This window comes from Eucalyptus grandis, chromosome 7 (genome assembly GCF_016545825.1).
Source record: "Eucalyptus grandis isolate ANBG69807.140 chromosome 7, ASM1654582v1, whole genome shotgun sequence".
Taxonomy (NCBI): domain Eukaryota; kingdom Viridiplantae; phylum Streptophyta; class Magnoliopsida; order Myrtales; family Myrtaceae; genus Eucalyptus; species Eucalyptus grandis.
In genome coordinates, this window is record NC_052618.1 from 25,375,720 (window position 1) to 25,391,765 (window position 16,046).

Below are 16,046 nucleotides of genomic sequence, written 5' to 3' on the forward strand. Positions count from 1 at the left end.
CTCTTCCCTCGACTTTTCCTGGAAAAAGAAGACTCTTGTAGGACTTTGCTTCCTCTGTTTCCATCAAGCTAAAAGCAAAACAGAGTCTGTATTATAAGGGTCATTAACCTTCCCCGACCATTCCTGGAAAATGGGGAAACTCTGGCTGCTTTTGTTGTGAAGCAATGAGTCAATAGACACAAGTGCAGGATCATTACCGAGAAATGTCCTGTACCCTAGGCGCTTAAAAAAACTCCCCTCTCTTATGTTCGAAGGAGCTGGTGAAAAAACAATTTCGGGCGTCACTTTCGTCTCCCGTGGAAAGTTCTCGGGAATAATTAAAAGGAGTCATTGCTGATGTTTGATTTTTGGGGGGCGGGGGGAGGGGTTGGCGGCTGGGGCCCGAGCTGCCAATGAATCGAAAGGACGAGTAGTTCCGCTGCACTAAATCAGAGCATACGTCTTTCATATCAGCACTAAACCAGTAGCATTTTTTCTCCTCTCAACCAATAACGTTCTTAACCAGAAAATAGATGGGAACCAATTCCAGCACAAGAGATACCTCTGACTCTGAGATCCTGCTTAGCCGTTCGAGGTTCTCATCGGACTCGCCGGTTTTTTCGGATACGTGTGCACATATGACTCCCGGACCAATAACGTTCTTAACCTGGAAGTAGATGGAAACCAATTCCAACACAAGAGATATCTCTGACTCTGAGATCCTGCTTAGCTGTTTGAGGTTCTCATCGGACTCGTCGTTTTTTCGTATACGCGTACACATATGACTCCCGGATTTAGTATCTAATTCTCACTGGTTTGGAAAATGTATAGATACGATCTATTATAACCAGCGGGGTTCCCTAGTGGCTAGATTTGGGAGACAAATGCCCCGACAACCAGCAGTGAAATTTTTTTGAGATAATAGTAGGATATAGAAATCCCCCCAGGTGATAGGAAGAAGATTTTTTCACACTAAACTCATGCCATGCCCTCGTGACGGCGCTGCTCTCTCTCTCTCTCTCTCTCTCTCTCTCTCTCTCTCTCCAGTGTTTTTTTTTTTTTTAAAATTAAGACAGTGAATAAAAATGCGCAATGATTAGTCTTATACGAATATGATTGCTTACATACATACACTCGCTCTTCATTTTCCTGTACCCAGCCTAATATGCTAGGACGGTCCCCCGCGATTAACATTGCCCACATTTTACGTCCGTGGGCTGTTTCCGACCAGACGGAGTAGTTTAAGGACCTGCTAAGGTCCTATTGCCTGGTTCTTAATGTGTTTTACGGGAGCCAGGACTTTGCTCCTAACCGTTGTTTTTCTTCCCGGTAAACCAGGAATAGCCCTCAGGGTCCCCAAAGAGGGGGGCACGCAGCGACCCGTGCGCGGGGGCCTTGTTATCGGGGTTGTCCCTCCCAGAGCGCTGCAGTTTAAGGTCATGCCGAGGACCTCACTCGCTCTTCTTTTAACCTTCCTTTTCTTCTAACTTAAATTCCATTAATTTACGCAGGGGTCGTCCCGTGCTCTGCCCAATAAATACCAGCCCCCAACCAACACATTCAATTACCTCAAAACCTCATTCCAAACCAAGCATGACCATGAGTTCAGAGTTCGAAAGCCCCTGGCTCTTCGCCATCGCTTCCAAATGCAGAGCCTTCACCCATGATAACATTGCCTGGTCCCTCCTCTTGCTGGGTTTAACTTGGCTTGCCATCACCCTCCTCCACTGGTCTTACCCTGGTGGCCCTGCCTGGGGCAAATATTTCTGGCGCAAGGCACTCTTCCTCTCTCCATCCTCCTCTTCTCTTTCTTCATCCCACACGATCCCCGGTCCCAGGGGATTGCCTCTTTTCGGAAGCATGAGCCTCATGCTCCACTTGGCTCATCACCGGGTTGCCGCTGCTGCTGAAGCCTTCGAGGCTAAGCGCCTGATGGCCTTCAGCCTGGGCGATAGTCGGGTCATCGTGACATGTAACCCTGAAGTCGCTAGAGAAATCCTCAACAGCTCCGTGTTTGCTGATCGCCCTGTGAAAGAGTCTGCTTACAGGCTCATGTTCAACAGGGCAATTGGCTTCTCTCCCCACGACGTCTACTGGCGAACCCTCCGGAGAATTGCCACTACTCACCTTTTTTGCCCGAACAAAATCAAGGCTTTCGAGTCTCAGCGGCGCACTGTCGCTTCTCAGATGTCCGCGGCTCTGTTCGCTTCCCCCGCGAGCAACCCTTCACAGTTCGCCAAGTGCTGAAGCGAGCCTCACTGAACCACATGATGAGCCGTGTGTTCGGACAATCCTACGACTTGAGCCGCACGAGCCCTGAAGTGGAAGAGCTGACGGGGCTGGTGGACGAAGGGTACGAGTTATTAGGCACGCTGAATTGGTCCGATCATCTCCCTGGATGGCAGAGCTGGACCCTCAGAAGATCAAATTCAGGTGCTCTAGGCTGGTGCCCAAAGTCAACCGCTTTGTTAGCCGAATCATCGCAGAGCATCGAGCTCAACCGGCCGCCGACCACCAGGACTTTGTGGACGTTCTGCTCTCGCTTCAGGGTTCTGATAAACTGCCTGACTCCGATATCATCGCCGTTCTGTGGGTAAGCACCGAGTTTTTAACAACTTTCTTTGCAGAGTATACTTAGAACTTTCAGAGTTTTCAATCATGGGCACTCGTCTACAATTGACGTTTTTCATGAGGAGGTCGGTACCAAAATTTGGGAGTAACATATGAATGGAAAAAAATCGCAGGAGATGATATTTCGAGGGACGGACACGGTGGCGGTGCTGATGGAGTGGATCCTAGCGAGGATGGTGGTCCATCTGGAAGTTCAAGGGAGGGTCCAGGAGGAGCTGGACCGGGTGGTGGGAAGGTCAAGGGAGGTCAACGAATCGGACATACGGGACCTGCCTTATCTCCAGGCCGTAGTGAAGGAAGTGCTGAGGCTCCACCCGCCGGGCCCACTGCTGTCCTGGGCAAGATTGGCCATCACTGACACGACCGTGGACGGTCATCACGTGCCAGCAGGAACCACGGCTATGGTCAACATGTGGGCCATCTGCAGGGACCCCAGTGTCTGGCCCGACCCACTCCGGTTCAGGCCCGACAGGTTCCTGGGCGAAGAAGGGGCGGAGTTCTCGGTGCTCGGCTCGGACCTCCGGCTGGCGCCGTTCGGGTCGGGGAGGAGGGCCTGCCCCGGCAAGATGCTGGGGCTGACGACTGTCACGTATTGGGTGGCAGCGATGCTGGAGGAGTATGATTGGAGGGCGGCGGTGAGTGAGGACAAAGTTGACTTGTCGGAGTATCTCAAGCTTTCTTGCGAGATGGCCAACCCTCTCGCCGTCACACTCCGGCCCAGGCGCGTGCCTTCGCAGACGTCAAGCTGAGATGGAAACCCAATCATCTTAAAAAGCATTATTATAAACTAAAAGAAAAGACAATTATCTGTCAAATAAAGCTTTTCTTTTCAAAGGGGAAAGATAAAGCCAACGGCCAGGACAAGAGTAGGGCTTAGATCATGGACCGTGGGTCTGGCTTTAAAGCCCCTCTCGTTTTCAGCTTTTCTTGGGGGTCTTTGTCTTGGAGTTGCAAGGGGTTTTCTTCTTTTCAATTTGATAGCTCGACCTTGTCGGAGATATACATTATCGTGTTGGTTTCCAACGTTTTAGCCGGTGTACATACCGCTCAAACTAATACAAGCTTCTTTGCATATGATCACTTACCTAGTTCGAAGGACCCAATTCGATTCACTAAGCCATATATACTTTAATAAGACAGATTGGCACCCCATATCATTGATTTGAGACATAATGAATGTGTGATTGAATTTGAGTTCTTGAATGAGTGCAACCCACCAATATACAATTTATGTCACTGATAGTATACTTCTCCTCTATTATATGTATTATGTATTGATCACACATTATTGTGATAGCGCTTTATTTATGTCCTTATCGTTGCCGCCCCAGCTCATTAAGACATCCAATGTATTCAATCATTCTCATTCAATTGAAAACACGCACGGCCTATTACTATAAATTACACATATATATCTTCAAGCGACAAGTTCACTTGAGGGTATTTATTAGGAGAAAACATTGATATAGAATACCACCCACCTGGGTGGCGCTGCTGGCGGCGAGCTTCTCCCCCTATCGCAAGGGGAGGAGTTTGATTCCCGGGCGTCGCAAGGTGACTTATCCGGTGGCACATGTGTGGTGGCTAGCACGTGTTGCCCCTGAGGTCCTGCGTTACCACAGGCCTTTTACGCTATCCATGTTGGACAGGTGCGCGGGTTCCTCGGGTCATAAAAAGAAAAAAATAAAAACATTGATATAGAAAAAATATGACTAGCATTTATCATTACATGTTAATAATCACCGTCTCACAATGAGAGCAATGTGGTTTTGAGAGAGAGAGAGCGAGAGAGAGAGAGATTTTCGGCTTGAATCATGAAAGATATACAAAGGAGTATCTCTACAGTAAAAAAAACCAGTTAGCTATAGCTCTGTTCCTACATTGGCCTATTTGTTACTGGATCCTATTTTCCAATGTGGCAAAGGAATGACAGTTCTTTTTTTTCTTTTTTTTTTGTATATCAAATAAGTATGGTCAATCTTAAAAGATCGGGTTATGTTAAGGTTTGATACTAAACTGAATTTCAACAGGTTGGTGATTTCGTAATTCCGACCAAGGCACCTCTTTCGGGATTTCATAATTTTTAATGCACTTATATTTATATTAATTCATACAGAGATAAAGTGGATTAATAAACTGAGTAGGTTTACTATACCTAGAGATAGAATAGTAAATAGATTAGGAAATTCTGCTGTCACCCGTTTGATATCATTCTTATACCCATAACAATTTGAAATTCATATACAAAGTGGTTATGATGAAATCGGATGCTCTAACATATTTATCTTATTGATTTATTACATTTAGTCTCCAATTTTTTTTAATTTATTCTAAATTATATTTTGATATGTTAGATAAATTTTAGAATTAATCTATTTTAGTATTTAATTGGGAGAATTACCAAAAAAGTCCTAAACGTATTGCAATTGTTCTAATTTAGTCAAAAACTTTTTTTTTTTTTTTTTTTGCCAATTTAGTCCTAAACATTTTATAATTGTGCCAATTCGGTCCATCCACCAAAATTGGCTAGCCGACACCGATGTGGATGATGGCTGTCCAGCGAATGCGACGTGGCATTTTAAAAATATTTTTATTTTTTTTATTTTCAAATTTTGTAATATATATATATATATATATATATATATATTTTTAATTTTTGAATTTTTTTTTTTCCATCTTCTTCTTTCCCCGGTCGGCCGGTGCTAGTTTGAGGTGAGGGCCAGCGAGGATTGGCGAGGCTCGCCTTTGCCAACCGGGGGAGAGGGCGGGGCCCCGCTAGATCCGGCAAGCTCGGCCCTCGCCAAGGCCGGGCGAGGTCGAGCCTTGCTAGATCTCGGTAGGGCCTCGCCCAGCCAATGACTCAATGGTCCAGGTCATGCGGGGAGCATTCGACGCCTACAACGTCATGGATTCGATCCTATTCATGGATGACGGCAACTCCCTCTTCAACGTCACCTCCCCCGACGTGTTCTACTTCACTAGCGGGTCCTCGGGCCACTGCGAGAAGAAGCAGAAGCTCCAGATCTCCGTGCTCAACGCGAACGGCTCCGTCGACGCCCCATCGTCCGCTGACGGCCCTAGTGTGCTGGCTGACATCCCACCGATGGCTAGCAAGGTCGATCCTCGCCTTGGTTGGATGAGGCCCTACCGGATCTGGCGAGGCTTGACCTCGCCAAGCCTTGGCGAGGGCCAAGCTCGCCGGATCTAGCTGGGCCTCACCCTTGCCAGTGGCTGACGAGGCTGACCTTGCCAACCCTCGCCTCCGGCTAGGGAAGAAAAAGATGGGAAAAAGAAAAGAAAAGAAAATTTAAAATTCGAAAAAATAAAAATAAATTTAAAAAATGCCACTTTAGCGTTTGTCGACGGCTGGTGTTCACGTCGCGCCGGTCAGCCAATTTTGGCTGGATGGATTGAATTGACACAATTATAAAAGATTTATGACTAAATTGGCAAAAAAAAAGTTTATGACTGAATTGGTACAATTGTAATAGGTTTATGACTTTTTTTTGTAGTTCTACCGTATTTAATTAGTTTATTAATCATTAATCTCATTGGGATGATACTCGATCTCATTGGGATGATACTCTTTCTTATCATTATATTACTTGTTCGACACGTTCACTTGCATTTAGAATTTTACGAACAATCATTTATTGTGTTTAGCGTTTGGCCAACACCTTGAAAGGAAAAAGTAAACGAAAGAAGATATTCGACTTACGAATTTACTCTTGGACGTGTGCTTGTTCCATTTCAGGGAGTGCAAGGCCAGGACGTCCTCGCCAAGTCCGCGGGACGTCATCATGTCCGAGAAAGATTTCACCAAGATGACACCGCAAGTGCTGTTGGTGCAGGTGGTCCGCCGGGGACGTAGGAGCAGTCGACACAGCCACCGCTGCCGGTGATGTCACACCTAGAGGAGTTGCAAGGGATGTGGCGGAAGGAGGAGGACTTGTAGCTGCTGCAGTCGAGCCACATGAACTGGCCTGCGAGGTCGAGGACGAGGACGGCATTCATGGCAGTGGGTGGGAGTCCCCAACTGGAGGGTGGCGTAGTAGCAGTTGGTGGAGTTATCTTTCTTGATGGGGAATACATGTGCGGTGGGTTTGGCCGTGGCCATGGCTGAGGAGATGGCAGAGGCCAAGATGAAGCCGAAGAGGAAGGAGGGAATGAAAGGAGAGGATGCCATTGTCGGAGAGGTGGCTGGGAAGAGGAGTGAGAGGGATGCGAGTTTACATAAACTCCGCTTGGATGCCTTATGGACTTGAGTGGATTTAATTAAGACATGTTAAGGTCTCTCCTTGCTAATGCAACGAGGGCCGTTGCGCAGAACACTAGGGGGCCATTCGCATTACAAAAGCTGTGTAAAAGAGGCGCAAATTCTCTCACTCCAATTCAAAAATAGTATAGAACACGTGGTCCGCCAATCAAATTAATGCAACTTGTTATTAGACAAAGCATTTTTCAGGTATAAGTAGTCTACATGATGTTTTGAATCCACGTCAATTCACTATTTTCCAAAGTATTGGCAGTTCGATCGGGTCATGAAGAAACTATTCTCGCGTAGAATTTGATTGGTCAAAAAGTGAAAAAAGGGTTGACAACCAATAAAAGGGAAAAATAAAGGTTGACTAGTCAACAAAAGGAGAAAAGTGGACGTCCCGGCTCATATTTAGGGGTGTGCAAAATACCCGGGAACCGCCCAGACCGCCCGGAACCAGACCGGAACCGCCCGGAACTGGCGGTTCTTGAGGGAACTGGTCCGGTTCCCGGTTCCAATTTTTCGGAACCGGTGCATACCCGGTCCGGTTCCCGGTTCCATGGGCGGATCCGCCCACCCGAACTGGACCGGAACCTTTTTAATATTAAAAAAAAAATAATAAAAAAAACCTTAGATTAGATCTCATCCCCTCACTCCATTCGTCTTCGGTTCTCTCTCTCTTTGTCTCTTCCTCGATTCCTCCTAATCCTATCGCCATTTCGATTCCTCCCCGAGCATCGACGCCGCCGCCGCTGCTCCTCCACCGTTGCTATTCACCCCCTTGCGTCGGCTGCCACCCGCCACAACCGCGGAAAATTGTTTCGCGACCGTTCTATGTTGAAAACCCGACCATAGACCTCCTCCCCTCCTTCCCAACTCATAGACCCGACCGTTTTATATTGAAAACCAAAATTGTTTCGCGTCAAGATTGGTTCAATGGATCCATCCAGGAACCGGACCGAACCGGCGATCCTGTTCCTGGGTGGATCCATGCAACAAACGGGTGGATCCCGGTTCCAATTTTTCGGAACCAGTCCTTAGCGGGCAATTCCCGGTTCTAGGTCAGGAACCGCCCGCCTGGATCATGCACACCCCTACTCATATTATAACACATAGCACACCGAAATAGAAAGAGAAATAAAGAAAAAAGGAAAAGACAAAAGAGGGTTTTGCGCATAAATGGCACGGAGACCTTACCAAGCTAGATTAGCATTGTCTCACAATGCCCAATAAAAATTCAAGCCATCCATTCATCTAGTCGGAGTAATTTTCTAAGTTAGAGTAAAAATCAAATTATGTGAAATTTGAATCGTAAAATTTGATTTTGGAGTTGATAAGTTGTGGAATCTCATGGAAACCATAGATTAAAGCATTGTAGAGTCATGAGATTTGATAGGAGTCGATATGAAATAACATTTTTGTTTTTTGACCAAAGAAATAAACTTTTGATTGAAGCAAAATTCTAAAATTTCGCCCACAAACTTTGTCTTGCAGGGAGCTTTGATTATTTGCTTTGGGCGAGTGATTTTTTGACACGTGGGAGGCATTTTGTTAGTGATTGAATTTAGTTTACCTGATTCATAATTAGGTAATATTTTACTTGATTTTGATGTTAATCCTAATTTAATTAATCGGATTATGAGATCGTCGGCTTGTATGGCCACCTTGTTTGAGTGGAATCTGCATCTTGTATTTCCGATGGCTTCCTAACATCGCCAAAACAATCTCGCAGACAAGGCCAACAGCGACCAAGAACTGAATCCCCCACACGGCCCACAGGCTTTTTATCAGCGGCCAAGAAATCCAAGTGATCGAACTCATGGTGGCTTCGTTCAAGTGTGCTCACTAGACATCAATGCAAACGTGGAGTGAGGAAAATTCTCACATTGCTTCTGAAGAATATTTACTAAGAGCTTGCACGAAAGGTCACTACTTCAATCTAGAGAGATCTCTTAAGTAGTCCTTGAAAATCGGCTAAATTTAACCCTCACACCTTCATTATTACTGTCAACATCAATATGAGTCTCCTCTGGAGCTTATGGGGTTGTTTCTCTAACAACAATTCAAAGAGGGTCAGTTGTGCAGGGGAAGATTACAGAGCACAGCACAAGAAAAGATGGTCATCACGTCACGGTTGGCAATCAAGAATTGAACAAGAATTTGAAGAGCAAGCCCAGCGGATCTTCACTTTCTTCTTCGAGACAGTGATTGTACGATTGATTTTGCGAGAACTCATGGCTGAAATTCTTACTTATATGGTCCGTGTAAAGCCCTATTTACACAGGTTGTCATGGATACATGTATGCATTCTGAATTCTAATTTTGGAATCGAATTGAATGCCTAAGATGCAGACCTATCTTATAGATTGTCTGAGAGAGCACTCTATCTACTTTAACTAATTGTTTTCACCCTTATTTTGGCGAATTGTTTTTGTTAGAAATCAGTTGCTTTCTTAATTTTTCCCAGACGATTAGTTTTTCCTTCTTGTTAAGCCCCTAGGGCCGGTCCGCCTATGAAATAGATCGATGCCAACTCCTCCTCTAACTAACTCCTTTTCGGTAAAGAATAAAATAAAATAAAAAAGGAGCCCTAGGCGCGGTGTTGGGTTTGCAAAATTGATGGTGCTACTGTCATAAAAGTTTATTCATGATACAACTTTTAATCCTAAAAAAGTTAGATTGAGATAATTGAATATATTACTATTCTCATTATGCTGAAGGCACGGCTCCATCGCTAGTATAAACTATTCGACTTGCTTCTTCTTTTCAAATATGGGACTGTTGTCTTCATAATAGGCAACCCAAATTTGTTTTTCTTCTCATCGGAATTATTTCACAAAGACTTGCCATGGTAAGAAAGAAGGGGGGAACAAGTGGTATTCAAGCTCTTATTTTTGCAACTTTAGCTGCGGCTTATATAGGTGAATCCATGGAGGGTCATCATTGACTCGTTTTCAAAATAGTCGTTTTTTAGTTTAGCCCAAGGTAATGTATGTGTAACTCAAGATAATCTACTTAGGCAAGATAAAAATAGACAAATAAGGTATATACGATCTACAGGAATAGGAAAAAGATTATGATATTTCGATTTTAGGAATGGTAAAAAAAAAGGAAAGAGATCTAAAAGATCTTTTTCCTAAAATTCCTGCTTGGCCCATTTAATTTATATAATACCTACCCCAATAAATATTTTCTATTACTATTTTATTTAATAAAAAAAATAAAAAAATAATAAAAATAAATATATAGAAATTATATTATATATAAAAAAAAAGAAAATAATTCTAAAAATATATATAAATAAAAATGGTATGAACTTTTCCTTTTAAATTAATGAAATACTGATATTTCTACCTATGCTATTCAATTATTCGACCTAACGAATTCGTCCATGTAGGTTGTACTGGATAGTTCATTGTGCTCATCAACGCCTAACCCTGAGATGTGGATCATCCAAGGCACATTAGCATGGCGTACTTCTCCTATTCAAACCGGGTTTGAAACCAAACCTTTACCCTGAGATGTGGATCATCCAAGGCACATTAGCATGGCATACTTCTTCTGTTCGAACCGGGTTTGAAACCAAACCTCTCCTCAAGAGGATAGATTGGGCGATTCAGGTGAGATCCAATGTAGATCCAACTTTCTATTCACTCGTGGGATCCGGGCGGTCCGAGAACGGAGAGCTTTCCCCCATTTTCCGCCCGACTCTTTGGTCTTAAGAATGTTGGTTTTAAGAATGAGTGATTGCCCTTCTCCAACCCTTACTGCTCAATGTAAGAGCGGATAGCTAATGCGTTCCACTTATTGAACAGGATTCTATGGTCAGTCCGCAACCCCTGGATGCCGAAGGTGTCCTTGGGGGTGATCTCGTAGTTCCTACGGGGTGCTTTACAGAATTATTATGAAGCTATGCGACTAGAAATTGATCCCTATGATCGAAGCTATATACTCTATAACATAGGCCTTATCCACACAAGTAAAGGGCATTACTTGAATGCTACTATAGGTACATGCAAAGAAATGATCAAAAGGGCTGTATTTGCCAGAGAATTGGGAGTTCCTATTGTAATGCATGACTACTTAACTGGGGGATTCACTACAAATACTAGCTTGGCTCATTATTGCCGAGATAATGGTCTACTTCTTCACATCCATCGTACAATGCATGCAGTTATTGATAGACAGAAAAATCATGATATACACTTTAGGGTACTAGCTAAAGCCTTACGTATGTCGGTGGAACGGGTTCCCTACTCTTAACGGTTAACGAACCCTTTCATTCTAAATTCTTTAATTCGAATTGACTTTAATTCCAAATGAATCAAATCTCCCCAAGTAGGATTCGAACCTACAACTAGTCAGTTAACAGCCGACCGCTCTACCACTGAGCTACTGAGGAACAACAGGAGATCCGATCTCATAGAGTTCAATTCCTGTTCTCAACTCATAACCAATATGAGCTCGAAGTTTCATTCGTAACTCCCGGAACATCTTCATAGTGGCTTCGTTACATGCCTCATTTCATAGGGAACCTCAAAGTGGCTCTATTTCATTATATTCCATCCATATCACAATTCCATTCATTTAATATCACTTTGGTGTCCATTGACATAAGAGATGTCGTTTCTAGTCTATATCTTTCTATTTCTATTAAAACCGAAAATAAGAAGAAAAATTACAATTTTTGAATGAAATGAAAATAAATAAAATAAAAAGAAATAGAATTAATACGAAGTAAGGATCCTTTCGGGAAGTGATTGGTCTGCCCGGAAAAAGGGGTTAAACTCCAGTTCTTCCACTTTCATTGATTCACTCCTTCTTCAGATGAGATAGAAGTATCTTTATCTCACAACAAGCTAGGAAATTAACAAACGCCCCATTTCCGTTACCTTTTGGGAGGCTTACGCCCCATAGAAATTGTCTACCTGAGATTGTCCCTTGGCTCATAGGTCCTGACATAAGGTTAGAATTCTAGCTCTTCTAGAGTGGTATCTCACTAATGGCTAGGGCCCCCCCGGAAGGAGGCCTTCTTCGCCTTCCACCTAAGTTGCGCAAGAAAGGCCCAAAGCCAATCCCAGGGAACTCAATAACTGCATGCATTGCACGATGGATATGGAGAAGTAGACCATTATCTCGGCAATAATGAGCCACGCTAGTATTTGTGGTGAATCCCCCTGTTAAGTAGTCTAGTTCAAAGACCCAACATGCCTTTTTTTTTTTGCATTGGGCTCTTTCATTAACTGATCGAAATATCAGTTAGTCTGCCATCTTTTTTCTTACCAATAAGGAGATGGCTCCATGTGCTCTGATTCATTATTTTGGTTTTGACTCAGGAGCACTACCAACGTGTTTCAAAGAAGGGTTATCTTGACGTAGGTCTGCTTTTTGCCGAGATTAACCTAAGTTAAATGGAGTCTTTATCGGCCCTGCTTAAAGAACCAAATATGAAACTTCAAACACCCTAAAGTTCATAGGGAGAAAAGAGAATTTTTGGACGTCCTTATACTCATTATAAGCATAGCATTGAATATACTAGGTATTCACCTTATCAATATCTCAAATCAAGGATAGGTTCTATTTAGTGCTTAACTGAAATGGGCACGCGAATCGAACCGAGAACCTTTTGTCAGGCTATTGTTCTCTTGTTTTGTTCCCTAAAACTTATGGAGTAAGACATGGGTTTCTCAATAAGATAAATTCTTTTGATTACATGATGTGATGGACTCCTCTGAAAAACATTGGCGCACATGTAAACGAGGTGCTCTACCTAAGTGAGCTATAGCCCTTGTGTTTATGATACATATTTTATCATATTATGTAGATAATTTCTTGTCAAGATAAATATTACATTATTCAACCACATATCTCCCAGTTTGATTGGTATTGCTTAGAAGTAATATTGGATTTATAATTCATCGATGGGATGAGTTCTTTTTGTTTCTCTTTGTGATGATAAATGACCTACTTAACTCAGTGGTTAGAGTATTGCTTTCTACAATGTCATTTTATAGAATCCCTGCGTTGACCACGTCCTATAGGGATCATCGAATCAATAGCAATAAGTCCAGTTTGAAGAGGCTCATATACGGAACGTCTCGAAATAATACCCGGAGCAGGAGATTCAATTAATCGAGATTCAGAAGTGTAAATTTCACCTCGACCATCAATAGGTTTGGCCAAGGCATTTATAACACGACCCAAATAAGCCTCACTCACCGGTATCTGAGCAATTCTTCCCGTTGCCTTTACAGAACTTCCCTCTTGTATCATCAAACCGTCACCCATTAATACAACACCAACATTATTTGATTCCAAATTCAGAGCAATCCCTATTGTACCCTCTTCAAATTCTACTAATTCACCTGCCATTACTTCATCAAGACCATAAATACGAGCAATGCCGTCGCCTACTTGCAGTACGGTATCGGTATTTACAATCTTTACTTCTCTATTATATTGCTCAATACGTTCACGGATAATATTACTAATTTCGTCGGCTCTAATGGTTACCATGAGTATTTCTTAATTCTTTTTTGTACGAAAAAAAAATAATGCCTACAATAGAGGTACCGGTATAGTGCGACTTGTCAAATATATCGGGTCATATGGGATTTCCCCGTTCTCTCCCCGATCGAGATATCCTCTGTTTCACCCAAAAAAGATTTTGAATTATCAAAAAATTGGAGCGTGAAGTGAAATCAAGTGAAATTATATCCTTTTTTTTGTTTTGGAGGGTATTCAAATTTCTATTATCAATTAGAAAAGTCTATAGAATAATTTATGGTTGGATTGGTTGGACCAATAAAATGAAGTATTCAAACTCCGTTTCGAAATAACCCAATTGGTAATATATTTATGATTACTACTACTTATATTATAGATCATAAAATCTTATATATATATATATATATATAAGAGTAGTCTTAAACTTTTAATCAAGCAAGTAATATATAAATACGTCGAATATTTGGCATTGGCAGAAGACATGAATTGAATTGAAAAAAAAAAAAAAAGTAAGTCGTAGAAAAAAAGACGTAGTATTAGTGTCATTTGTCCTATATGTCCAAATAAAAATTGGGCAGATTTTTTTACTCAAGTAAAGCATAAACCTAAAAGAATTGAAAAAAGGCCCATTCAGGAACAAGAAAATGACATCGTGATTTGGATTAGATCTCGATGAAACAATACATCAATGAGAAGTTTATTTCATAAGTTTAATGGATTTTTTGTGGAGGGAAAGGGGACAAAACCAAAACTCATCTTTCTTGAAAAATGGAAGAAAAAAAAAGCCGCTTCATTAAGAAATTCAAAAATTAGATTAGAAAAGGGCCCTACTATGAACAAAAAAAGAAGGAAAGAGGTCTGGAATTTACACATTGATTCTTTTTTTTCGCAATTTTTGTTGAACTGTATGCATCAAAAGATGCATGTACGGCTCTTAAGGGATATAAATTTTATCCTAATCAACCGACTTTATCGAGAAAGATTACCTTTTTTAGGCCAAGAGGTTGATAGCGAGATTTCGAATCAACTTATTGGTCTTATGGTATATCTTACTATAGAGAATGATAACAAGGATCCGTATTTATATATAAACTCTCCTGGCGGATGGGTAATCCCCAAAGTAGCTATTTATGATACTATGCAATTTGTTCAACCTGATGTGCATACAATATGCATGGGATTAGCCGCTTCAATGGGATCTTTTATCCTGGTCGGCGGAGAGATTACCAAACGTCTAGCATTCCCTCACGCTTGGCGCTAATGAGTTTTTTAAGAACAAAAATAAAATAAAAAAGACTATGCCTTCGCCATATGAAATAGGAATATTAAGTAATAATAGCATGGCACTTCGAATTTGATATGAGAAATTTTTTTTCAAAACATTAGATTATATATCGAAAGAGTAGTATGAAATTTGAGATAGAGTGTAAGTCCTTGTCCCTTAAGCAAGTTAAAAAGCAGGTTCTGGGGCAAGCAGGTCAAACCTTTTAGTCTTCGTCGAGTCATTTCATTTCTTTGGCTTTGGTAAGCCCCTATTTCTTTTGGGTAAGGTCCAGTAACAAAGAAAGTCTCTTTTTTTTATTTATTGTATTGGCCTTGTAATCTGGCTTTCAAAGTAACTTGCTGTAAAATAAAAAGAAAGGTTTGAAAACTCACTCGTTTACCCTATTTTGCTTTTTCTCATTCGAATTTTTTTTTTGTATAAAAAAGAATTAAGAAATACTCATGGTAACCATTAGAGCCGACGAAATTAGTAATATTATCCGTGAACGTATTGAGCAATATTATAGAGAAGTAAAGATTGTAAATACCGGTACTGTACAAAAAAGAATTAAGAAATACTCATGGTAACCATTAGATTGTAAATCCCTACCGATACAAGTTCTTCCCTTCGAATCGATAGATTCATATCTGAAAGAGGTTGACAATAAGTTCTTTCAAAATTGACTATTTGTCCCTCTGTTAGAGGTGTTCCAGAAATGTCTACGATCGAGTAAATAGCTCTACGAACTAATGGACCGGATCGAATTGCAAAATGGAAAGATTTGTACAAGTTAGACCTTTCGTCACCACTTTGTGGAAAATCATTAGGTATGAATATGTTGGATACCTGTGACTCGATTGGTGAAATAGTATCTCTCCAAAAAAGCGTATCTTTTTTTTACTGCCACACAAAGAAAATATTTTGTTGCGAATGAACAAGATATTGAGGAATTGTCCATATGTAAAATCAGAATTATTGATACGGGCCCTTTCCACGTAAAAGGGGAATCTTTTGTTACAATAGAAGCTGATGTGGATTATTCAAGATATGAAATTCATTATGTAAGGTATGATTATAAAAAGAGGAAGAAGTCGAGCTACAAGAAAAATGCCTGCTGCTACCATAGTAGCGGCATGTATAAGAGCCGAAATGGGAGTAGTAATAATTAATATTAACATAATCAAAGTAAGTGGATCTATTAAGTGACCGAACTCGAAAGAAAAATCATTATTAATGGTCCAAGACCATACATATTGATAGATAAAACTTCTATTTATTTGCTGAATAGATAGATAGACCGAAAGTATCATAACTATACTTAACAAGAAAATACTAGGAAAAGCCCACATACGGCGAAGATTTTTTGTTGCCATTGGAAAAAAGTAGAAGTCCCACTCCTATTAACAT

The 16,046-nt window shown here is 41.6% G+C and overlaps 3 protein-coding genes and 1 non-coding gene across 4 annotated transcripts; 2 read left to right on the forward strand and 2 right to left on the reverse strand.

Moving 5' to 3' along the window:
- Positions 1-1,503: 1,503 nt before the first annotated feature.
- On the forward strand, positions 1,504-3,581 carry LOC104453126 (cytochrome P450 78A6). The gene is given in 4 exon segments (XM_010067642.3): positions 1,504-2,206; positions 2,209-2,367; positions 2,370-2,572; positions 2,724-3,581. Coding segments are annotated over 4 exon segments (1,632 nt in total). The 5' UTR covers positions 1,504-1,572; the 3' UTR covers positions 3,360-3,581.
- Positions 3,582-5,473: 1,892 nt separating this feature from the next.
- Positions 5,474-6,690, forward strand: LOC104455279 (early nodulin-like protein 1). Its single transcript, XM_018877168.2, has 3 exons — positions 5,474-5,725; positions 6,365-6,393; positions 6,462-6,690. Exons 1-3 carry the CDS (start codon positions 5,474-5,476, stop codon positions 6,688-6,690), a joined length of 510 nt encoding a protein of 169 aa, XP_018732713.2.
- Positions 6,691-11,198: 4,508 nt separating this feature from the next.
- TRNAN-GUU lies at positions 11,199-11,270 on the reverse strand. The gene has a single exon. It is a non-coding gene; the product is annotated as a tRNA-Asn (tRNA).
- Positions 11,271-12,871: 1,601 nt separating this feature from the next.
- Positions 12,872-13,384, reverse strand: LOC120296008 (ATP synthase subunit alpha, chloroplastic-like). The gene has a single exon (XM_039317652.1). It carries the CDS (start codon positions 13,382-13,384, stop codon positions 12,872-12,874), a length of 513 nt encoding a protein of 170 aa, XP_039173586.1.
- Positions 13,385-16,046: the final 2,662 nt, after the last annotated feature.